Source organism: Crocodylus siamensis, chromosome 11 (assembly GCF_052110815.1).
Source record: "Crocodylus siamensis isolate JL-2025a chromosome 11, ASM5211081v1, whole genome shotgun sequence".
In the NCBI taxonomy this organism is placed as follows: Eukaryota; Metazoa; Chordata; order Crocodylia; family Crocodylidae; genus Crocodylus; species Crocodylus siamensis.
In genome coordinates this window covers 16847389-16873180 of record NC_143405.1, presented here as the reverse complement: position 1 = coordinate 16873180, position 25792 = coordinate 16847389, and the positions used below count along the sequence as shown (strand labels likewise).

Below are 25792 nucleotides of genomic sequence, written 5' to 3'. Positions count from 1 at the left end.
ACAGTTCCTATCCAGGTCTTGTCAAGTCAGAAGCAGCAGCTTGCTCCAGCTCCGCAAGCTGAGCAGTGAAGCAGCAATAGTCCTGCAGAGTAATGCCTGCCTAGACGGAGTCCAAAGCAGGGCAAGCCAAGCCCCACGGGCTTGGACAGATCTTTCCCCTCTTCCAGGAGAGGACAAGGGCAGTGGCTGAACTGACCGGGGCTCCAAGCACAGAGATGGCATTCAGAGGGGACAATGACCTTTGTCACTGGGGCAACCTCAGAGACTCCAGACCCAAAGACAGTCATGAAACAGCCAAGAACTGGGGACAGCCACCAACCTGGGACAGGGCCAGGACTTTGAAGTTGCTGTCTCAATCACTTGAAAGCAATTGCTAATGGGTTTAATCAGAAGCTATAGAAATGTGGCTGTTAGGAGCAGTTTACACACAGGACAGCAAGGGCCCATGAATCTAATGGGCAGCCCCAAATCCAGGCCGGGTAAAAGAGGATGTGGTTTCAATGACGTGCCAGCATCCTTCTGCTGTGCTTGGACCCCATCCAGGACAGACCACACTGCTAGCTAGAGGGGCACTATGGGCAACATCAATAGCGCCATTATGACTTGATTCTGTTGCCATCGCATCAGAGCATTTTGCACTCGTTATTGCATTTCATCTTGTAACACCCCTCAGAAGGGCCCCTTTTACAGCTGGGCAACAGGGAGATTAAATGACATGCCCCAAAGACATACAGGACACCTATGCCAGAGCAGAGGACTGAACGCAACTCCCTTGAGCCCAGGAGAGCAGAGCGCCCTAACCACTGAGCCACCCTTCCTCTCTATGCCTCTGCTAGGCTGGGAAGGCAGACCTATTGCGCAGCTGTGGTGCTAGACCTCAGGACAGCTGTAGTATTAAAGCCCGGGTCTGAGAGATGAGAGAAATGGATTTTTTCTGCTACTGAGTCATTGGGGGGGCTTGGGCAAGTCCCCTTGCTAAGCCTCCTTTCCCTGTTGTAAAGTAAGGCCTAACCCTGCTCCTCAGAGAGCAGCTCGCCCACTGGAGAGCAGAGGAGGGTCTACTGAGCTCAGGAGTGAAAATGCCACTTCCAAGGTGTATGAGCAGCTTGTCTGACTCTTAATTAAGACCTGAGGGCTTAATTAGAAGAGTAAGATGAGGGAGTGGTTTGTTAGTGGGGAAAAAACACCTCTCATTTCTAGGCCACCTGTCTCTACTCAGGGCAGCAGAGCAGTGGTGGCCACAGCACTCTCTTCTATGTCCTGGATGTAAAGTCTGTGTGGTCTCAGCCTTGTTCCTGGTCAACCACATCCCTTAAGGTACCAGCTTTTTTCAGTCAAGGCCAAGAAGGAAGTAGATATGGCAGCCAACTGCTTACCTCACTGCATCTCAGGCTGAAGGAACTGCATGGGATAGGGCAGCAGCAGCTCACGTGGCACTGCCCACATTGTAGTCCTGGCTGCAAGTCTTGCCCAGCTGGGCTAGTCCACGGGGAGCAGCTGTCTCCAGCAGTGAGGAAACACCCAGGTTCCCGGCTGAGTCAGTGTGCAAGTGATTCAGTGGACACAGATTACAGGGAACTTTCCCTGCACGTTTTCCCAACAGGCTTGGCGGGGTGCCTGGCAACATGGCTTCCTGCAGGGGCAGAGCAGGACCTACCTCTGCCTCCATATCTGTGTCCAATACATACACACTAGTGCCTGGCAGGTGTGATAAGATTAGCTGGGGTGTTCCTGCTGCCAGAGCACACGGGGGCTGGAAGAAGGAAATGGGTAGGAGAACACAGCAGAGCCCCTTTCTCCAACTGCAGTGATCCGAGTCAGGACTAGCACCTCTCACCACATAGAGGAAAGTATTTATGTATGTATTTATTTATTATTTATTTGTTATTTATGTTACAAGCATGTATTTATATTAGCTGTTGCCTGTAATGACAGCAGGGCAGCTAGTGTTTATTGGGCTAGGTGCAGAGGTGACTCATGTCGGTATAAAGCACACTTGACTGATGGAAAGCATCTTACACACAGCTGTGCAGGTAAGGAAAAGCAGCTCCCAGCAGACAGAGGTGACCACTCCTTCCTACTTCACCTTACTACTTCCTCTATTTGCTATTCCTGTTCCCTTTCCACAGAGAAGTGGCAGGGTCTGGTGATCCTAGCTCAGCAACTTTGGTGGAAAGTTCCCTCTACCCTGTGACAGAACCAGGCCTTCCTTCACAGCTGCAGATAACTAAACTGATACGCTAGCTTAGCCCTAGTCCCAGGTAGCGGCTCAGAGCTGCTGCCAGCCTGTGCTGAGAGCAGGAGGTCTGGTGGAGGGGGGGGTCTGGCTGTTCTGCACCATCCTGAGTTGGCTTGGAAAAACTCGGCCAGGATAAGCAACCCAGCAAAGCCACCTTGTCAGGATGCAGCCCCACTGATGCTTTTACAGATAAAGCCTGGAGCTTGACCTATCTTGTGCAAAGGTATCAGGGGAACTAGTGCCCTCCCATCAGCCAGGATCCCCCACCTCCTTTCCTGCAGCCTAGTACAAGCCATGTAAAGACACCCCCCTTCACGACCCACTGATTACATGCTAGCTCAGCTGTCCCAAGTCAGCTCTCACCCCAGCCAGAAACAGGGTCAGAGGCCAGGTACATCACCAGTCCTTGATTTCCATCCCCGATCCACTAGGAGCAAGGACCAATTTCTATCCCAATCCCCTCTCAAGCAGATCTGATCCTGCACACAATGAAGAAAGGCAGCCAGGAGAGCCTCACTGCGCTCTCAGAAGCCAGCCTGTGCAGCCCATGCGCCATGGCAGGGCTCCCTCCTCTGGCAGGAACTAAGACTCGGTGGACAGGGTTGCTGTCCAGCAGCAAAGCAAAACCAGAGCCACAGACTCCGCGCAAACGGGTCTCAGCACCTGGGCTTGCAGAGAATAAATGCAGATCCCTTGAGATTCTTTCTGGTGTTTATTTGAAATATAAAGAAATTGTGAGTTATCAGTGTCATTCATACACACAATAAAACCTCCCCGAGGAGAGCAGCTGTTGCTACATACAGGACTGGCAGCTAGAGTCCAGGCTGTAAACATTCAAGGTGGGGACTTCCTACTGCCCATAGCAGTGGGAGGTAGGGCAGCTCTGAGAACAGAGCAGGGAGTTCAGGACAGAAGGGAAGGGGACCCCCAGAGGCTCTGGACAGCAGGGCTTGGAGATCTCAATGGGATGGCTACAGGGGAGCGGGAAGGTCCAGGGAAACCTGCTGTGTTGTAGACATGCACCAGATTCTATGTGATTAAGCGCAAAACCAGAACATTACCTTGAAACCTAAAATCCTTCCCTTCGTTGAGGTCTTCCTACAGCATCTCTGTAGACCAGGAGGTCAAGGTCTCCGAGTTCAGCTTGCTCACACAGCAGAGCCTGGTGAATGGCCAGAATAACAAAACCAGGCTTCAGTCTCACCCCCGTACCAGAAATGGGTAGGTCTGGCTCTCAAAGCCCGAGTCTCCTGCTGCTATTGTCAGGACCCTCTGGCTGAATCAGTGCTTATTGCCAGGAGCAGCTTGTGCCCAGCAACCAGAGTCCATCATGATTTTCTGTTTGCAGAGAGGCCCTTATTACTATTGCAGCAATACCCAGAACCACTTGTGGGCATTCAGGCTCCGCTGTGCTGGATGCTGGATGCTCCATGCTTTTCCCAAGAGACGGCTGTTTTTTTGGGGGCTGGGTTGTCAGGCAGGCTATAGAAAAATATGTTATGCTGCTATCTCAGCTGCAATGCCTGGAAAAAAAAAAGGTCCATCCTACATAAACTGAGATGTGGGAGGAGGGTAAAGGGGGGAAGGCATGGGGAGGTGATGGAGTGGGAATGGAGTTAGCAGCTTTATTAATGGAGACCAACTGGATTCATTGAAGACAAAGAGAGTAGCTGTAAGAGGCCTATATCTTGCAGCCTTTTTACCAAAGACTTGATCAGTTCCATGGAGGCATTGTGGAGACTGAGCAACAGGTAAGCAGCAGAGACCTGTTTCCACCTGAGCGCTGGTGAGTAAAGACTGGACCCAGTGCATGCTGACAGCCACAGGAACACAGCACCTTCTGAACTATTTTTCTCTTTCCTGCCCCACTCCTCACCCCAGCTGTTGTAGCAGCACTTATAGTTTCATAGTTTCTAGGGACGTGAGTAGATCATCTAGTCTGACCCCCTGCCATGGCAGGAAAGAGTACTGGGGTCAAACAACTTGTACAGAAGGCAGAGGTCATATGCTAATGTTCAAGGTAAACACTTGGAGAGAAGCTGGACTTTGGAAAGGGTAGCAGCTGGGAAGATAAAAGCTCCCAGAGAGGGGAAACAGGAGATGGGCTACAGGGAAAGTCGGGCTACAATACAGCATCCTTCACTGTACTGAGAAAACAACAGAATGTGTCCAGGCCCCGTTAGGTGATTCAGTGAATGAGAAGACCATAAACATGAAATCAGATGCCATGCGTAGTGCCTGTCCCCCTTTCATAGCACCTGCTTCCCCAAACCCTACCTGCCATGTAAACATAGAAGAGGGATGTAGGTCAGAGGAGGCTGCCATGTTCAGAGGTGCAAAACAGCTATGTTTTCCCCAGCTGGGGCAGGGTTAGGAAAGGGAAGAGCCTATGTGCTTTCAGGTTTCTTAGTCTTATGGGTGCTCTAGTCTGAGGCTTCAGGAGCTCACTAATTGCTATGTCATGCTACAGATCCTAGCCTTTCATTTCAAAAATTAACTTTGACCCTTTTGGTCACAAGGAAAAACTCCACCCCTGTCCATAATGTCTGCAGGCAGCTTGAACAAGATCTCAGAGGTAGGAATTGCCTCCTTCACTCACTAGGCCAGCTGAAGTGTAAACATTGTGTAAACCCATGAGGGATGATCGTACCATGAAGAGCTGTGCCACCCACGGTTGTGAGGTCTCATTTTGATGCCACAAGCAAGCAGGGCACTGGCTGTGGGCAGAACTAGAGTATACCATCATGGGTGATCCAGCCCAGGCCTGTGGGACAACCAGGCGAGAGACTGGTAGGCAGGCAAGGATCTTGGTGCCCTCAGTGCTCAATGGAGTGTTGAATGAAAACAGTCTTCTTCCCGCAGCAATTGGTCCTGACCCAGGTCAGGCAAAGGAGCAAGGCCATCCCAGCTTCCCAGTGTGCTGCCCAACTGCAGAGGGAGGAGCACACTGAGCCTGACAATGCCCCAGGCACCCGGGGAGCAAAGCTGGAAGACTGGCAGATCTCTGGAGTTTCAGGAGCGGGAAGAATAGCAGCAGCATCATGCTGTCCAGTGCGAGTAGGAGAGTAGGTGCTACTGGCCTCTGGAGAGGCCTGTGTCAGGGTTTCTCTCTGTCAGACACAGACAGTCTGTCCAAGCATTTTGTCAGCATCGCAATCCCTGCCAGAACTGAGGTGCTGAGGAGTGAGGAGTCTTAGACAAGAGCCATAGCCCTAGAGAGACCTGCAGGAAGCCTGGGACCCACAGAAACTCAAGTGCTGGGGCTGGGGGCTGCTTTCTGGCAGAGGGCTCAGGGGGGAGCTGGAGGCTAGATGAAGGTGGAGTCCAGCTGGCTTGTTTCATGGTTACTGCGGGCCCGTGCCTCGAAGAGCTGTTTGATCAGGGAGGATTTCTCCTGCTCCAGCTGGGTGATCCGCTCACTCTTGTCTGTCACCTCCTGTGCCAGAAGAGATGAGACCTTATGAGGGCAAGGAGCCAGCTGGGGACAGCAAGCTCCTCCTGGAGTCTTGCCCAGCCCAAAACACCCCAGATGTTCAGTTCTCCTGAACCTGAGGGTGTTCCAGTTAGCCAGAAAGCAAATTTTGTGCTGGAGAGAGATGCCACAGCTGCTGCCCTGAGGAGCCCCCACACTGTCCTAGCACAGTGTGAACAGCCCCGGCTGTTGTGGGGGCTCCAAGCATCTCTGCTGCATAAGATTCCCCTCCCACCTCCACCCTTCTTAGTTTGGTTCCCATTCGCAGCCTCCCTGAGAGGGTCCCTTCCCCACAACCCCAGGTCTCTGGCTGCCCTGCCCTTGCTTTGCCCCAGCTCCTGATGTTTCTCCACTGGGGGAGGAACTTCTTATCCCACCAACACTAACCTTTGTGAGAAGCCGATTTTGCTCCTTCAGCATGTTGATGGCTTGCTGGTTCCCTGCCAAGGCAAGAGATGCTGTGGGGATAGGAGCAGCCAGTCTGTTTACCACTGATGATGGGGAATTCAGAGGCTGAAAAGGGAATGGGGAGGAGTTAATCTTTCAGTCTGTCCCCAGTAACAAGAAAGGATACAAGACTTTTCACTTGAAACTGGGAGCAGGCTTTGGAACAAAGCACAAAAGGACTGGATATAGCCACTGCTCAGAGGATGACTGATTCATCAGTGCACTGCCACTATGGAAGAGGTGAACAGGATCCCAGTATGTATCAGCTACTGCCAGTAGAGACAGGGGAGTGCCTCTATACAAGGCACAGGTGGCAGTAGGGGGGCCTAATGGGACTTAGCCCCCACAAATGTAGGATAGAAGTAGGGCCACAAGGCAGTTTGGCTGAGGGTTTCCAGCGGCTGCAGTAGTGGTGGGAAGGGAAGTCACTGCACAGCCAGTGGGGCGTGGGACTGAGCCGTGAGCAGCTTGTCCAGGGGGAACAGCTCCTGCTGCTATACCCCAGGAGGCATGGGGGCATGTGCCCCCAGATTTGCACAGGGCAAGGCAGGCTGCCATTGCAGGCTGGGGCTGGGTATGTGTCTGGGCTCTTCCCGGGGATGACTTGGAGCAGGGTGGGCACGGGAGTCCTGGGGGCTCCGTTCCCTCTGGCCCAGCAGCGCAGCCAAGGCAGGCCCCATTCCAGCCCCCAGCTTCACCCCCCTCCCCGCCAAGGCAAGGAAAGGGCTGTCTGTAAATAGAGCTAGGGGAAGCAGGGAGGAGGAAGAGCTGGTAGAAGCTACAGAACTGTGGTAGCACAAAGGTGTGACCTAGCCATGTGGCAGCTTAAGCCAGACATTGGTAGAAGACTTGTCACCATCAGCAGCAAGGTTCTGGAGCAGCCCTGAAATAGGAGTAGCAGGATCCTGGGGGGAAGGAGAGCCTTTTAGGATGGGGTTGGATCAGCTTTAAGCAGGGCTGCATGATATGATTACTGGCAACCACTGGGGCTGGGTTCTGCCTCAGGAGATCTCCCTTCCACCCCTGCCTTTCTTCTCCTTTCTGCTCGGGGCCGCTATTCAGTCCTGCCTCCCTCTTTATACCTGCCTCCTGCAGGTAGTTCATTGCAAAGTCCTTCCCCAGCAGAGGCACTGACATTTCAGTACACACCTCAGCCAGCAGAGAGCACTGTAAGATCACTGCTAGGCCCATGCAATCTACCTGTACTTTCAGAGATTTAGAGTGCTTCAGCCTTCCCCATCTTCCACCTTCCCTGGAGCAAGGATTCTGCTTGGCTGAAAGCAGCAAGGGGAGTGCGGTCAGGGCTGCAGGAGAGGGAAGAGAAGGGAGCAGCTTGGCTCTGACAGGATGGGTGCAGCTGAGTTACACCCCCACCCTTCTCTCCCAAGGTAAGGACTCCCATCTTCCAAGGGTGCCAGCAGCCCTTCCCCTCAGAGCTGATCTCTCCTGGGCATGCAGGGGAATGAGGCTCTGAACTCCTGCTCCGGACTGGAGCAAACAGGAATCACAGCTCATTAACTGGCATCACAGGGAACTGCCAGACTGTCATGTCAGAGGCATGTCTAGCTCAGCACCCTGGCTTTGACAGTGGCTGGTCCCAGAAAGGGGCTGGAGTCCTGCAGTACAGGATGTTTTAATTATGGACTTTGTGCCTAATCCCTTGACAGATGCTGCCAAGACGCATCGCTCTGGGACACACTGGCGCTTCATGGACTGATTTGCAAATGCTGCTCATGTCCTGGCTCATTTGATCCAATGCTCTCCATGTGCCACCTCAGATCTCCTATCCGAAGCCCTGGGTACCCCTGTGGTTCTCCATAAGCTCCTACTGCTGGTCTGATCACTCTATCCATGGAGCTTTTGGCACTGCAGTAGAGATCAATGCAGGCTGCCAGGCCTGGAACAAAGGGCCTGGCCTTATAGACACACAATGCTCACCTTCCCCGAGGTGGTAAGGAGCTCAGAAAAGCAGTGAATCACTTCCTGCAGCTTAGGTAGGAGGCGGCCCAGGTGGCTTTGGCTTCCTTCTGGGAGGAAGTCCTGAGGACAGAAACAGAACAAGGAGCCAGTCCCCAAAGGTTCCAGTTGCTGCAGCATGTGGACAGAAGGACCCTTTAGCTGTTGTAATATCTGCACATGCCCCTTATCACAGAACTGATTGCACTGGACTTGTCCCCAAAGGCCAGACTGACATGCAAAGCACGGAGGGCAGAGTGAGTCTATTTCAGCCAGTGCTGACCTCAGGCCCTGGATGGAAATGTGCTTTCCTCTAGCAAGCAGAGTGGTGTGGGTATAAAGGAGCCTCCTCTGGCTCTTACCCAGAGTTACGAAGTCACCAAGACACAAGATCTGTGAGAGCACAAAGCCCAGCCAGCTGAGCAAGGCTGCAGGAGGTGCATGTGTACATGCTTAAGAAAGAGGAGACATGGACCCTTCTTGGTTCCCATAGGGCAGCCCTGCCATGATCTGGGATGGCAGAGCTAATTGGGCTGTCCATGGACACTAGGGATATCCTGCTCTTTATTACACACTCGCTCTTACCATTGAGCTGGCTCGGGCTATGAAGTTTCACCTTGGTGGAAGCAGCACTAAGCCTCAGCAATGTTAGGGGCCAATGCTTGCACAGGGGCTGAGTGATCTTGTAATTGGCTCCCACAGGGTAGATCAAAACCAGGCAAAGCGGGGCTTCCTGTCATTTACTGGCAGGAGCTGCTCAGCTTTCATGAAATAAGAGGGGAAGATGATCTGCCCCGCTGTCTCCCATGGCTCCTTCACAAGCAAATGATCCCAGCTGCTCCGAGCCCCTCTTCAGATGTATGTCCCACACGTGCCCAGCTCCTGACTTGTGGGGCATGCTTTTTAGCACACTTGACTCAGCTGCTCCTGAAGCTGGGGCACCTGGGTGCAATCAGAGCTGAGTGTTTTTGAAAACCCCACCTCAGCTCCACTGGACCTTCCAAACTTGAGGCCTAACCAGATCCAGCTTCTGCCAGGCAGGGATGTGCCTTGACAAGCCAACCCCCAGAGCAAGCCCTATACTCACATTGCTGGCTTTGTTTTTGCCCAGGTATTTCTGGTGCTCCTGCACCATCTGGATCTGTTGGTGGTACCACTCCCGGACACGCTCCACCACCTCCAGCCCCTGAAGCAAGACATCCTTTTCCTGTTCCAGCTCCTTCATTTGCTTCAGCTGCAAGACAAAACCCATGTACCTTTCATGCCCCATCATTAGACCCAAAGGCCATAGATCCTATACACGTCTACCCTAGGAATAGCTTGCTCATAGCTGCTATCCCTGGAGCAGACTGATGCCAGGTGTTCAGAGAGACAGGCCCACCACTCTCTGCTCTGAAGCCATCCATGACCTAGCAGAAAGCTTGAGTCACTCCAGCTCATGGGTCCAGCTCAAAGCCATGTCAAACAGAGTGAAGCTTTGTCCAGGAGCTGGTTCTAGCCATGGCATAAACAGGAATTCAGTTGTGCACTACATAGATGCCTCGTCTGTCTTGAAAGGTGGCTCCATCCTCTTCTTGAGGAAATATCTGGATGCGACTTATCTAGACTCATTTATGTGCTCAAACTCAATGGGTGTGTCTACACATGCATATTCATGTGCAGCAATAAACTCTGGTGCATATTGTGCCAGAATGTACTGCTCCTGGGCACTGTGTTTACGTGTCCATCTGGGACTGCAGCACATCGAGCCTAGTTGGAGAAGCCCTGGCTGGCAGAAGGCCCGGGGGGCCAGCCTGCCAGCTCAATGCACTGTGGAGGGGCTGGCTGGGGCAAGAGGGCGCTTCAGTGTGGGGCTAGCTGACAGGCAGCTCCTGCACTAAAGCACACTTGTACCCCAGCCAGCTCCATCAGCATTTACATGTGTGCTGCTACAGAGTAAAAGACTCTGCTGTAGGATAATACTTGTATTTACAGGTACTAATCTGCGGCAGAGTTTTTGGTTTACTCCAGCTTAATAGCCCTGTATGTGTAGATGCCGAGATGCATCTTGTGGAGCTAATTAGACAACTCAGCAGTAAACATCACATGTAGATGCGCCTAGTGTGGCCTTTTCACTACACTTACGTTTCAGTGACCTACCAGTCCAGCCTAACGCAACAGGAGGCCCTGTGATTGCTACAGACCTGGCAGAAGCTGGCCCACCAGAGAGCATGCTCTTTCAGTGAGGGCTTTCCCACAGCAGATCCTTGCCATATAAGGAACAGGTTTCTCCCCCTGGTTGATTCAGACGCATGTCACACAAGCATGGGAGAATCATGACAGCTCTCTTCCTCTACCCTGCATTGAGATCCCAGCTCTACAGGTCAAGGAGCCACAGCAGGATATCAACCCCCCACTTCTGCCTTAGGAATAGAGGCAAGAATTCCCCTTATTACTTTGCTGAAACCTGCTATTTAACCTCCAAGGGGCTGTGCTCTGATTTCAGACAGTCTATTGCTGGAGGCTACAATTTTACAGAGATGCTTAGGGGAATTAGGTGCCCAGATCCTGATGAAATTCAATGGGCTCTGTTGGCAATCCCAGCCCCTACTAATTTAACTCAGCATTTTCTAACTCTTGCTGCCTAACTGTAGGCAGCACACTCCCACTTAACATGAATGTTACAGGCTCACACCAACATGCTGAAGGTGTATGATCTTCCAGGAACACTTGAGCGAAACACACATGCTAAAAACTTAAAAAACAGGGTTACATTGGCCCCTCTCATATCAGAAGCTCAGAACCATCATCACCTTAACTCTGAGTTGCAGTCAAATAGTCTCAAAACAGAGCAGAAAACATTGCACAGGCTGGACATTGCACATATGCACATACAAGAGCCAGACTTCAGGTGGTTGCCTTGTGACTTTGGACCTTTGGGATGAAGTCAGTCACTTAAGGTTGATGGTGCCATGGACATTGTTGACTTGGACCTGCCATGGACAGAGAAGAGTCCTAACCTCTGGAGAATGCAGAAACAGGAGGCCCACCGTGGTCCACAGCATCATTGAGATAGGACCCAGCCCTGCGCCAATGATCTTTGTCCCCAGGTACAATGAAAAATCTTGGCAGCAAAATGGCTGGAGCAAATATTTAGCAAGACAAACTTTGGGTGTAGCTCAGGGGTGGGTATAAAGCAGCTCTGTGCTGCCCAGAGGCTGCGAGTAGGTCACCAGCTTTAATCATGATGAAAAGGAAAAGAGTAATCCCTAGAGTCACCCAGGGAGGAGACATCACCCGGGGAGATATCAGCCACCCGGACAGATGGGGCTCAGGTGCATGCATCTGCAACAAGGAAGAAGAGACCCAAAGTGTGAGGATGAAAATGGGATACAAAGAACAAGCACCCTAGAAACCAAAAGGTTGTAGATCTCCCTGACAAGATACAATGCCAAGGTATTGTATGGCTCAGTGCTGTTATTTAAGCACCAGCAGCTTGGTGTTGCTCCACTCTGGCTTTTGTTCTCCTGGCAGGGACAAGACATCAAATCTGGGGGAGTGTGATAACTCCCTCCCAAGCCAATTCCTAGAGACACCAGAAGGACTGAGGCCTGCAATAGGAGAGGAGATGGCTCTCCAGATAAAACCCAGGCATTTCCACCATCCCCTTACGCTCCAAGCACTCCAGAAGGACAAAAACATACATAATGGTAGAGGAAACTACATGAGATTCTCCCCTGACATCCTTCCTTGGAGAGGGACAGGCAGGAGGGTTTCTGAACATCATGTGCTTCATTCCCAAGGGGTTGTAGCCTAGTCCCACAGTCAGCCCAAGGGTCCTGTCCCTCATCCCAGGACCTGGACCGCTAGTGCCAACTCTGGGAGCCCAAGCCCTTGGCCTGTTCTTCAACCCTCATGTGAACTCATCATGACAGCAAGTGGCCCAGGGACACCTGCACGTGGAGACAGAGCCAGCTCTCGAGCTTGTCAGTGAGGCTTCGGTGTGGAGCCCTCAGGACACCTCTCTGACACCACACACAAACAACTTAGAGACTACGCAGGGCTCAGCTCACAGTACCAAAGGCAACAGATTCACACACCACACCTGACTCCTTAAAAGAAGGGCAAACTGGAGGGTGACCAGCCAAGCCACTGCTTCATGCAGCCTGCCAGGGATACCTCCCCAGAACACCCCACTGCCACCCATTCTAGCCCTATACACAGCCCTCCAGAGCTGCAGAGCAGCCAAGCTGACCCAGTCTCTCTCCTTCCACTTTCCACAACTCCGTCTGCAATGCCAGACGGACAGAAGGACAGCTTGGGACATACCCACAGAAAAAACTGCAGGGCCTTGGCACTGCACTGGCTGCTGCTCAGAGGCACAAGGAGGGTGCTGCATGTTGCAAGGATGCCCACCCAGCTCCGGCCGCAGCTCTTGGCAGAATGCTCCGCCATGGTCCCTCTGGGCCTGGCCCAGCTAGCTACCCTGGTGACCAGAGGACAAGACAGCATCCTGCCTGCTGGTGGGACAATGCTGTCTCCGCGCAGTGGGAGGAAGGGGCATGCCAGCAGTGGGTCACAGCTGTTGGAGGAGGCGTTTTCCAGGATGGGAGGAAGACGAGTGGCCCCTTTCCACTTGAATGGGAAGGGCAGGACTTGGGGAGGTTGCCACCAGGTTGCTCATGAATAAATTTACCATCTTGTAAAAATCTTCATCCCAGCTGCAGAGAAACCATAGGGGAACAGGCCGATCAATGGGCTAAGTAAAAAACGTGATAGCCAGACGCTCACTGTCCTGGCTCCCACCCTGCCAGAGCCTCTGCATTGCCTGTGGGAGAGGGGCAGATCCTAACCCCCTCCTCTCCCCAGCTCATGGATACCACTGGGGTGGGCAGGCTCAGGGCACACTTCAGCATCCAGCACTTTCTGCCCAAATACAGAAGCATTCCCTGGAGGGGCTGATCTGGTTTTAGGCTGATCAGCGAGAACAGTCACTCCACCACCCCTGCCCAAGGAAGGTGAAGCTAGTGGTTACAGCAGCAGCCAGTCAGGGAAGAGCCAGGATCAATTCCTGCTCCACTTCCCCGATCAGCAGCAAGTGCAATCTCAGGCAAATCGTTTGGCAACTCTGTGCAGAGATCCCCACCTCCCAGTGGTCATGCGAGGATAAGTGTGTTTGGATGGCAGGGCACTCGGTTCCTACAGTGAGAGGGGCTCAGGAGTACCACAAGATGGGTCTCTCAAGGCATTGTCACCACTGCCACTGCCAGTTTGCCAAGGGGGAAACCAAGGCACAGAGAAGCAAAGGCAAATGATTTGCTCAGAGCCACGAACTGAACCCTGGTCTCCCCAGTCCAGTACCTTAACCCCAACCCACCCTGCCTCCCTCCTCTGCCTCATGCACCAGTGACAGGGACCCACAGGGCTGGTTCCAGTATTGGAGAGCTGTGCGGACACTGGAGCTGCCCCTGGCCCATGGGTCCCTCAGCAAAGAACCCCCAGCTCAAATGCGGTGACACCAAGTGTCCAGTCAAGCTGAACTGAGGCAGAGCCCTCATCCCACAGCCTCCCTAGGGCACAAGCCTCCTCTAGTGACATTCACTCAGCACTGCTGCAGCACAAGCACATGAGTGCCGCATTCAGACCTGCACAAAACCCTACCCCCCCACCATATACAGCCTGGCCAGCAAGCAGTGTCATGCAGCCAGAAGCTGATGCACCAACCTACTTAATGCTACACAAAGGCACCCCACGCGCTCCATCAGCTCCACTCAGATCAGCGCTGGGAGACTCAGTTGTATGCAGGATCCCAGAGAGGCAGGAGACTGCACTGCAGATAACAGTGCAGCCTACCCAAAGGGAGGATTTGCAGGCTTGCTAGGTGCATTCACCCTGGGCAAGGGAAGCAAGCCGATAGTGGCCATAGTGTCCTGCTACGTGGCAAGACTCCTGTATGTGACAGCTGTCTAGAGGCAGATATCCCACCCCAGTAAATAGAAGCAGACTCCCCAGTCCTGTGCTCACCAGCGCCAAGCAAATTAAAACAGAGCAGCAAGTTTGTTTGATGCTGCTGGGAGAAGAGCTTAAAGAATTTGTGCCAGTTGGTGATCAGACATAATGGAGCCTTGCTTTGCCATGTTCTGTTCCCTGCCTGTTATGCCTGGTAACTGATACAGAAGGTGGCAGAGGGGATGCTGTATAGGGGAGATTCTCCACCACTCACCTACAGATATTGCAATGCAAAGAGACAGAACAGAGGATGTGCCCCTCTCATGTTTAAAGCCCTGATCCAGCAATAGCCTGAGCCCTGGCAGAACTCTGGACTTGCACAGAGCACAGCTGACTTCAGTGATGTTGTATCTGGACCCTCCATCATTGAGAGCATACTGGGGGCAGCAGCACAAATTCTGCCCCCTTACCACTCCAGAGCATTAGACGCTGGTGGTACCATAGGCCACCACAAGCCCAGAAGGGCAAACTTAAACCTGACCAAGTTTAGAGTGCTGCAGGAGAGGAGAAACCTTGCAAGCAGCTCCGCTGCACATCAGCACATATTAAAAGATTTCTCATTACAAAGCAGGAGCAAGATCTGACCATTAGGTGAGATAGCCTAGAGATCAAGCTACCCAAAAAGTAGTTCAGCTATGAAGTTTCAGGGGTGGACCACAAAAGAGATGGCAAAGAACCATCACCTACACAACAGGGGACATCTGGGAAGAGAGAACAGGTTTCCCTTAGGGTGGCAGGGATGAGCCTGGGCAGGAATGGATTGGGGGGGAGGGGAGGAGGGGTGCACTGATGCATTTACACCCCCTTTCAATCACTGCTTCACCTAAAGTTTAAAACCAACAACCTGTTTTTTCAGTGGTCTTGATGCTCCACCAATCAAGCTATTCTTTGCCCTGCAACTCTGCTGCCTGTTAGCCACTCCTGGGAATTAAGCCCCTATTTCATAACCCTACAGATTGTTTTTAACTCATTCCAATTAAAATATATTTGTTTTTACTTCAATCTTAAACTGAATAATATAGCCCTAGGCCCCTATCAGTTTATAAAAGCTTCTAGTTTATTTTTAACAGGACAAAAATGGGTTGTGTTATATGGGATGATGCACCTCACCATCTTCCCCCTCTTTTCAAAATTCTAGGCCTGCCCACAAGCCGGGGTAGGTGGATGGGTATCCAGGACAGGACAGTGCCCCTACCATGCTGTAATCCACACCATTGGTGATGGTGTGTCTCCGGTGTTCGCCACGTCCTCTCTGGTGTCGTCGAGCATCTGCCACCCCCACATTGTTGCTCTCGCTGTGGGACTGTCCTATAGGCTTTGCATCGGCACCTGCAACACAGGAATCAACACTGTATCAGCCAGGTACCAAGACTTCACCATATCTGTGGGGACCCTCTAGTAACTAGTGAGAGGGGCTGAGTAAGACAAATACTGCTTTCACTCCAAGACAGTGTGCAGACTAGGTTTCTCACAACTGCTCACTGGGCTGAGGTCTCTGGCAAGCTCGTGCTCATAAATGTTGGGCTGGGTCACACATCAGCCTCTTCATTCAGGGACTTGCAAGATCTCATGGAATTATGAGCTGAAAGCCCAGACCCATCAGCAATTTGATTAGTGACAAAAGCCTCTCCCTATATGTCAGAGGAAGCAGAATGCACACTCTGCATTTGCTAAAGAGTGTGCAGGGGAGAGGGAAGAGGGAAGCAAGTCAGCAGCACTTCTGGGTTGACCAACTGAAGTGGCTGGTCCCAAGAGCAAAGTGTGGTAGTGGGACGAAGAGGAAGAGCATGCCCACCAGCTTGCTGCAGGGAAAAGGAGCAGAGGCCTTATGTCACCACCAGTAACCTGCTCTTCAGCACATGTGCAAATGCCAAGTCATGTCCTTCCAGGCACCAGGGCATACTTGGCCCTGGCACCAATTACAGAAGCAGCCATGGGGAGATCAGATGCCAGCAACTCCCACCAGCCAGAAACTGAACCTTGGGCTGCCTACTCTCCCTAGCCAACACCAGTCAGCCAACAGCCCCACTGCAGGTGGCACCCTAAAAGTATCTGGTCAGCTGCAGGGGCTGGGTGCAGCCAGGGCGATCAGAGCTCCATCCCCACCTGACACAGACCCCTTCACCACCTCTAAACTGCTAGCAGCTTGAAGCCAGTCCTCCTGGCACCATGCAGGCACACAACACCTCTGCTCACACCCATTGCTGGGCAGCCAGGTTAGACAGCCCTGGTCCCTTTGCTGAGTAGCCATTATCTGCTACCACACAAGTGACCTGCAGTACAAGTTGGAGGTCTGGTCAGAGCTGAGATGCTTTGCTCTGTGTGTCCTGCTTTGACACAGCTCCTCCGGGCATGGTGAAGGGTCTTGTTTTTCTGCAGTAGGTGATTTCAGGAAGGAAGAGCCCTGCATTCTGTTTAGATGCTGCTTCAGGCTGGCCACAAAGGACAAAACCCTCCAGAGACCAGGGGCTGCCTTCACACTGCCCTCAGCAGCCCCCAACCTTGCACTAAGTCGAGTAGGTAGGGATGCAGGGTGGGTTCATGGCAAATGGCCTTGGGACAGACTTGGAAGAGAAATTTGAAAGGACGGGTAGTGGGACTGGGTAGAGCTGGTGCACTGAGATCGTCCCATCAAGGATTGTCTGGTTGGCTATACATGCGAGACTGGCAAAGCTTCACAGTTTGTAACAGACTTTCAGTAAAGCCAGCCTTAATGAAAAAAAAATCACGAGACTCCTGATTTCCAAGTCAAATTAACTCTGACTCGTGGTCTCCTGTTGGAGAGATCAAATTTCAGGATTTTTTTCTTCTGGCGCATGTAGAGTGCCAAGCTGGTAAATCCGTGGAGTGGAAGATGGAGGCCCCCACAGTGATGGAGGGAGTGTGGCAGGGACTGGGGTGAACGGGGCAAAAGCAGGCTGCCTGCTACAGGCTGGGGCTCTGCACCCCGCTGCTTTTGCCCCAGGAATCATGTGCATGAACACTTCAAAAATAGCATCTCATGATTTACATCCCAAGTCTCATGATTTTTGACATTGTGGGGTTGGCAATACTGGACTTGGGTGCTGGTCTCCAGTATAGGGCAGGCTGTTTCCAGGCGCTGTTTAACGAGACCCAACTAGACTATTATCCGAGTAGACTCTGCATGCCAGGCTCTGTCTGTGGCCCCCAGGCCAGCAGTTGCCTTGTGTCACCTTCTCCCTTCACCACCTCCATTCCCTCCTCTGCCAGCTGCAGTGCTCACTGCTGTGATGGGGTTATTGTCCAAGAGGCAGATGCCTCCTCCCAGCCCTGGCTCCAGAGGGCTGCAGTGCCATCCCCAGCCCATCCAGAGCAATCCAAGCTACCCTAAGGTTGCTTTGCAAGAGCCTGGGCAGCCTGTGTGTCACTGATAGGACCAGGGAGCAGACTGCAGAGACTGGCTCCTACTCCGAGAGCCTGGAGGCAACCATCCCAATGGGCTTCCTTCTGAGGTGGAAAGGGCCATAAAGTTTAAGCCAGGGGATTTTAGAGTCTGCCTATTTCCCCCCCTGCCCTGCAGTAGAACTAGTGCCTAAAGGCAGTGATCATGATCAATCAACCCAGCTCCTCTTTTGCCAGCGAGAGCTCTGCATTGCTCCTTCCCCACTTCGCCATCACCTCCTCCTATGGACACTTCCCAAAGCTCTGTATTCCCCATCCACTTCTGCTGCTTGTCTTGCCCATGTGAACAGAGCAGATCCCGAATCCAGGGCAGGGCTTTCCTGTCTTCATGGACACTGGCTGCAGGACCAGGAAACAGTAGCAGGGGGAAGCTGGTCATGCCAGTAACAAGCTAAGGAAGCAGTTTGGGGCAGCTGGAGAAGAAGCTCCACCCTTGACTTCCAACTATGCCCCCAAGGGCCAAAACCCAGTCTCACATCCTGTTCAGTGCTGGAGTTCAACTAGCTCTCTAGGTGCCTCTGGGGCATTAACTAGTCTCCAACGAGCCCGTACACTTTGGTTAAACTTGTGCCAATGGATGTAAAAAGCTGACAGTGCCAGACAGAGAAGGACACAGCAAACAGGATCTATGGACAGTGCCGCCAGCTGATTTGCCATTGTGATCCTGACTCAGGACACAATCTGCTGCAGCTATCATGTGCTGAGCAGAGAGCGATGATCATGCACAACAGGAATGTTGGGCTGCCTGAGCAATAAAAAAGTAAGGTGGGGACTGAGCCAAGATACCTCAGCTGATTTAATCTGGAGCCTGCTGCGTGAACCCAGGTTACCAGAAGGAGAGGGAATGGCTGCTGAATCATTAGCTATTGTACCACTGTGATGCTTGATCTGTGCTGTACAGTTCTGCCAGCAGAGCTGTGTCAGCTTGAAGCGTGACGAAGACTGCTCCCCCTGCCAATACGGCTGTGTTGGCAGGGTCTCCTGGCACAGAAGCAGCCATGCTGACAAAGGGGTAATTTAGTCCCTTGGTTTCATTGTTTAAGGATGTGGTGTAGCCAGCCACTGCTCCTTCTTACCAACAATATCCTGAGGGATACCCAGCATGGGTTTGTTGCGGGTAGGTCTTGCTTGACCAATCTCATTTCCTTCTACAACCAGGTGACCTATCACCTGGACAAGGGAGAAGAGATTGATGTCATATATCTTGACTTCAAAAAAGCCTTTGATCTGGTATCCCATGATCATCTCTTGGCAAAACTGGCCAATTGTGGCCTTGGGTCCATCACGATCCGCTGGCTGGGAAATTGGCTCAGTAGTCGGACCCAGAGGGTGGTTGACGGAAGTCAATCGTCATGGTGCTCTGTGACCAGTGGGGTTCCCCAAGGGTCTGTCCTTGGACCTATTTTCTTCAACATCTTCATTAATGATGTGGACACTGGAGTCAGAAGTGGACTGGCCAAGTTCACCGACGACACCAAACTTTGGGGCAAAGCATCCACACCTGAGGACAGGAGGGTAATCCAGGCAGACAGGCTCAGCAAATGGGCGGACAAGAACCTGATGGCGTTCAACACCGAAAATGCAGGGTTCTCCACCTTGGGAGGAAAAACCTGCAGCATGCTTATAGGTTCAGCAGTGCTACGCTGATTAGCACTACAGACGAAAGGGACTTGGGGGTCATGGTTGACCACAAGATGAATACGAGCCTGCAGTGTAATGCTGTGGCTAGTAAAGTGAGCAAAACGCTGGCTTGCATCCGTAGATGCCTCTCAAGCAAATCCCGGGACATCATTCTCCTCTTGTACTCGGCCTTGGTGAGGCCGCAGCTGGAGTACTGCATCCAGTTTTGGGCTCCACAATTCAAAAAGGCTGTGGAGAAGCTTGAGAGGATGCAGAGGAGAGCCACATGCATGATCAGAGGTCAGGAAAACAGACCTTATGATGAGAGGCTGAGAGCAATGGAGCTATTCAGCCTGGAAAAGCGCAGGCTCAGGGGTGATCTGGTGGCTACCTATAAGTTTATCAGGGGTGCTTATCAGGATCTGGGGGAACATCTGTTCACCAGAGCGCCCCAAGGAATGACAAGATCGAGTGGCCAAACTCCACTGTGACTGATTCAGGCTGGACATAAGAAAGGACTTCTTCACTGTCCGAGCCCCCAAGGTTTGGAACAGACTGCCGCCAGAGGCGGTTCAAGCACCTGCTCTGAATGCCTTTAAGACACATTTCGTTGCTTATCTTGCTGGGATTCTATGATCCCAGCTGACCTCCTGCCCCTGCGGCAGGGGGCTGGACTCGATGATTTTCCAAGGTCCTTTCCAGTCCTAATGTCTATGAAAGCTATGAAACACACGGTGCTTCCACTGGAGGGCTCTGTGATGTAGAGAAGCCCGCAGCATCTCCAAGAGAGAAAACACAGTCTTTGGAAAGCTCTATCAGCCTGTTATACCAGCTGCCTTTGGCTTGCAATGGCTGTGTCTACACAAGGAGAGCCTTACTACAAAGAAATATTGGTAGGGTATACCTACAAAGCCAGGGGGACACAGCTTTGCTGAGAGCACTACTGTAAAGTCACAGATAAAGTCACATAGGGGAGCCCTGTGGGCTGCAAAGGAGAAGTGGGCTAGTAAGAGGCAGGTGCTCTTGCTACCTGTAATTAGGGTTTACGGTAGCTCCAGGGACTATGGAGAGCAAAGAACCTGGAAAAGCCTGCATCTTAATCCCACCTGAGCCTCTTACGCACTGGACAGCCTCCAACAAAAAACAACTGACCCCCGTGCCCCCAACTAATCCAGATGAAAGCCAGAAGATAAAGCAATCAGCCGGCTGACAACCAGATGCTGCACTGAGGCCAGATTGCCCTGGGGGTACAGAACCCAATCAGCAGCAGGTGCAGATGGAAGAGACCCTATTCAGGCATCAAGCCCCTTCCCCGGTGAGGTACTGCTGCTCGCTACAGAGCATCTGCCACTGCCTTAACCATATGGAGTGGAGACCAGGCCACAGATCGATGGCCCAACACTGCTGGGGCCAGATGGCTCATGGCAGTTTCATACCTAAGCTGCCAGGCAATTAGGAAGTGAACTGCTTGGGGAGAGACCCTAGCAATTGGCTATGCAATAAGACTTAACACAGGACACCCTCCCATTTAACTGGCTCCCCTTCTCCTGGGCACTCAAGAAGACATCAAAGAGAAGGTTTAGCACAGCAAAAAGAACACCTTACAAGTAATGAGCTGGGGAAAGTAAAGGCTGGGCCAGTAGTTGGGGCACCAGTATGAACTCAGCCAATATGGGTTCAGGTCCCTACTCTGCCACAGATTCCCCACGACTTTGGTCACATCTCTTAGACTTTCTGTGGCTCAAGCTCTCCACCTGTAAATGGGGTGCTGGAGAATCACTGATGACTGCTGACCCAAGGGCACAGATACTTGTGCTACATGCCCCTACTTGGAGCTTTTCCTTCAGACAAATGAAAGGGACTTCATACCATACACAAGTAGGAAGGTCCAGGGGCTGGTACATGACAGGCCACATCACCCAGGTAAATCCTTTCATTTAAACTCTGTTTAATGCAGATGATGTTGAGGGAACTATTAATCCCTTGGCACAGCTCAAGTTATTACCAGACCAGCTCACCGGATACATTAGGCTGACTATTTAAGGACCCATAAGGTCTGGGATTTTCTATTTGATTAGAACCCACAAGTGCTGGGCATGGCAATGACAAGACCTTGTGGCAATACTTAGCACTAATCTGTAGCATGAATGGTTTCTAGTATGGGAAAGTATCACTGCCTTTATTTTAGATATGAGGAAAAGAAAGCACCTACAAGCTAAATGATTGGCCCAGTAGAAGAGACAGGACTATAACCTGCATCTCTTGACTCCTATTCCTATATCTTGTCTTTAAAATTCATCTCCATGAGCTCCCTTATCTTCAAAACATGGCACCAGCAAACCCAGCCCTTTTCCACAAGTCAAAACACTCAGCCCCTTGCTAAGCAATCACTCTCCAGGTACACAGGTAGTCTCTATTCGAGTATTCAAAAGGCAGCTTCCCATTCTTGGCCAGACTTTTATACCAGCTGCTTTGTATCAGCGCGGGCTCAGAATCACCTTCAGAGCAAAGGCCGTAATCTCACTAGAAGTCGAGAGGACTCAGTAGAAGGTGTTCTTTGAGGCAAGATCGCCGGCACTGGGCACGGACTCCCACTCCTAGCTGTTGAACTGCGGCACCCAATTCTGAAGAATTCCCGCCCCCAGCCCTTTCTACCATGCAGCAAATCCAGTTTTGTCAGCTGAATTCCTGCCTGGCTGTTTTGTGACAGGCAGTGGGGAATTGTCCAGCAAACTGATTAGAGGCTTAAAACCTCCCTTGTATAAACTGTCACTGGCTCCACAGTGAAAGGGCTAGGATTGCAACAGGATGCTTTCCTGAAAAAGGGCCCCCTGTATGCACTTGGCATAGCATGGATCAGCCAGGCTTCTGTTTGTATTTGGAGTCCATCACACCTCTGCTCCAGTCCCAGATATCGCCTCCAACCTGGCAAGCACAAAATGAATGGGCACTCAGGGAGTTTTCCAGACACCCGTACTACCAGCCAGAGGACTAAACACACAGTAAAAGCCAGTTCTAAACTCACTAGTGAGATTCAGAAGCGATTCTTCCAAAAGTACTTTGCCAGCTCAGTCTTTCTGCTACCCTACCTGGCGAAGGGGTGCACGTGCAGGTGGGTGGGGAAGGCATCCTTGTTATTCTAACCCCTCCTTGACTATTGCAAGGAGAGGGGAGATCTCCATCATTCTCTGCCTCCCGACTCGGTATTTTTTGTTCCTATCAACACGAACTGGGGAGAGCCAAGTTCAGCTCAAAGCCAAATCAGTGTGAAATCAACATGGTTCTTGTCAGGTTCGTGCTGTCCCACAGAGGTGGAACTAACCGGAGTCTTGCCAATTTAATTCTGCTTTTCCTTGGAGAAACTGGGGACGTGGTTAGAGGCCCTAAGAATACACACTCCAGTCATCTCAACCTCCTCAGAGCATAAGCACAACATCCTTTGCAATCAAAACAAGGGCTGTGCAAAGAATATGAAAGCTTAAATTCTGCAAAAGTTGATGCTTCGTCCCTCTTAAAAAAAGCTTCCCAGCTGCTGATGACAGCTACTAACTATATGGAGTTTTTAGATGTTATGTTCAGGGTCATTTCCGTGATGAAGCAACTGGCTCTCATCATAGATCCTCTCAATACATGTGAAAACCCAGATCATACGGGATCCAAAATGGAAGCAAAGTGGAGCGCAGAGCACCGCAATTAGGAGGTGAGATTGTGTGTCCACTACACAGAAAAAAAAGTGGAAGCAAACAGGGCCAAACACCTGCATCATCAAGAAGATAAAGGAACTAAGCAAGTTGCAAGGAATCTCTCAACATGATGTATATTGAGCTCTTACATAGCACTTCCTCAGCAGACGTCGAGGCACTTTGCAACAGGTGCTCTGCAACACTACTTCCATGGCCAGGGGGGAACTAAACCCCAAAGCCCCTACTCCAATTTCAGTGCACAAATGACCAGCGGATTTAATCCCTCTTCTTGCCACATTTTCTCTCTGCATGAGGTTCTGAATTTCCCCTCTTCCACATAGTCCTGCACTGAATTCCAGAGAGAAGTTTCATGAGGAAAACACTCTCATCTTAGGCTCCCAGCCTGTTTTGACAGCTCTCTAATAAAAGAACTGCACAATTTGGAGCTTGGTTCTTCTCTTTGGTAGGCAGTTAAGAGGTTTTCCTTCCAGCTTGTTTTCTTCTATCACCCAGAGAGGATCTTTTATACTTTCTGGCTGGTGGTAGCCTCTTTCAGAGACATGTTATTGGGGTAAATGATTGGATCTCGTATAACAATTTCTATGTTCCTAAAAATAAGGGTAACGAAAGTGATTGACCTGCAAGTCAGAACAGAGCACTTCTCAAACTATAATACGCAGGCAATGGAGCAGCGATTGCTCTACGCATCACCCAGCTGTTAACCACATTAAAAGACAACTAAACATATGTGGAATACCTACCTAGTGTTACTTCTCCATTTAAGCAATTGCTGCAATGGCCAGCAGGTTATTATGGGAAGGTACATATCTCACTGATGTAAAGGTTGGCATTATCACGACATTTGCTAGCAAATTTATTTCTGCAATTCATTCGGTCAAAGCAGTTTCCAGCCTCCCACAGATGCAGAGAACAGAACGATCAGCACTCCAAACCCCGAGGGTGATGTCATGCAACACCAGCCTAGGCAACAGGACAACTGTGGGCATGTTCATGTTAAGTCCCCAACACTTCTTGTCATCACTGGAACAGACATGTCAACACAAGGAGGAACATGGTGCCAGTGATTAACTGGGAGCTGAAAATCTGTGTGAAGTCTATACTGTTTAAGACAAGTGTCCAGGGACTTCTGTGAGCTTTATTTGCACCAGGCACAGACAGAGAGCACGCATTGTCCAAGCCAGAGAGAGAAACAAGCCCACACTGCCTGAAAACCAAACTGGCAGTGTGCAGCCAGACACGTCCTGGCTTCATAACACCCTCTAGCTACAGCAGTCCAGTGGCAACTGCCTCCTAATGATTTGAGACCAAGAAATCACTGCTGCAGCACCTGCCTAAATCCCACAGAAGTTTCCTCGCCACAGACAGCATCTGGAAACAAAACCAGAGGGGGCTGATCCCACAGTCAGATCGGAGCTGGGCAGGAAACCCTCCAAACTGAAGTCTTCCCAAAAGGCACCGGGGGCTGCTGGAGGAAGTAAAGCAACTTCACCCACTAACCTGCCCCGGATGGGACGGCCGACTCCAGAGGGGCACGGGGAATCCAGCCTAAATTCAAGACTGCCGCTTGGCAGCTTGGCACTTTGTCGGACCCACCCGGGCGCCGCAGGCTGGCTGCACGAGCCCTGCCGGGGAAGCCTGGCCCCAGCCCTGCCCGGCTGGGGAACCAGCTCGGTCCCAAACGGCAGAGCGAGGGGTCCGCCCCGGAGCCAGGCGGCGAAGCAGAGGCGAGACCCGCGGGGCACTCACCTGCGGCCCTGCCCTGGCTCTGCTCCGGCTCGCGGGGCCCCGCGCTGCGCCCCCGGCGCTCCCCGTCGGGCCGGGCGGCGGGTGCCGGTGCGGGCGGGCCGGGGATCTTCTCCAGGCTGCGGGACGCGCCCCCCGCCGCCCCGCCCCAGCCCCTGCCCCTGTCGCCCGGCGCCCGGCCCCGGCCCGGGGGGCGGCCCTGGCCGTGCGCGGCGCCGCGGCCGTCGGGGCTGAGCAGCGCGGCGCGTAGCCCCTGCACGAAGCAGTCGAAGGTGAGGTAGCCGCTGGCCGGGGCCGCCTGCCGCAGCGCCTCCAGCACCCCCGGCGGCAGCTCGCGGGCCTCGGCGCCCTGCCAGCGGCACTCGATCTCGCGGAGGTGCACGCAGCCGCGGCGCCGGTCGTCCAGGATGTCGAAGAGCGTCCGCAGGCTCTGCAGGAAGGCCCGGGGCAGCCGCTCCGCGCCGCCCGCCGGCCCCGGCCCCGGCCCCGGCCCCGGCCCCGGCCCCGGCCCCGCGGGCAGAGAGCGGGCGCCCCGCTCCGGAGCCATCGGCGCACACGGCCGCCCCGCGCCTCCGCCGCCTCGAGGGGGTCCCCGCCGCGCGTCACATATTTGCATCCTCGCCTCTCATTGGCTGGCGTCGCGCTTCCCCCTCGCCTGATTGGCCGGCGAGGGAGCAGCCCGGTTTGATTTTTCAGCGCGGCTCGGGCCCGGCGCGCCCCACGGCCGGCTCCTCCCGAGGGGGCGGGCGCGATGTCGGCTCGGGCCCGCTCCATTTTCTGTCCAAGCCTTTCAGACCCAGCGGGAGACGCTGGGGGTCGGTCACCGGCGGCCTTGCGAGCAGCCCGGCCGGGGGCTGCTCCTCCCCTGCGTTGCCTTTGCACGGGAGTGGCCCGACCGCCACGTCCAGCAGCACCCACCGCCGCCCCATCTGCCGCCAGCGGTGTCCAGAGGAAGCCCCGGCTGCCAGGCCAGGTCCCCCCCTGCCACACAGCGTGGGGGTCTCCTAGCTGGGGCGCAGCTTTTGCAGATCTTCATGAATTAGTAAACATGCATGGCTAATGACATGCTCTCCCGTTGAGAATGTGTAATGAATTCATGATGCACGAGCTTTTATTGTGTATAGATGAGCTTTGAAAAAGGAACTGGGAATAAGGAACCGACTTCAGCCTCGTTGCCCTGTAAGGGTAGGGCAGATGCTG

General features: G+C 52.7%; 1 protein-coding gene across 1 annotated transcript; it reads right to left on the bottom strand.

The window, feature by feature from the left end:
- Window positions 1-1939: 1939 nt before the first annotated feature.
- On the bottom strand, window positions 1940-25179 carry SAPCD2 (suppressor APC domain containing 2). The gene is made up of 6 exons (XM_090022225.1): window positions 24596-25179; window positions 15298-15431; window positions 9202-9348; window positions 8097-8198; window positions 6099-6224; window positions 1940-5675 (listed from the first exon to the last, which is right to left on the bottom strand). The coding sequence occupies exons 1-6, from the start codon at window positions 25137-25139 to the stop codon at window positions 5547-5549; spliced, it is 1182 nt and encodes a 393-aa protein (XP_089878351.1). The 5' UTR covers window positions 25140-25179; the 3' UTR covers window positions 1940-5546.
- Between the last annotated feature and the right edge of the window lie 613 nt (window positions 25180-25792).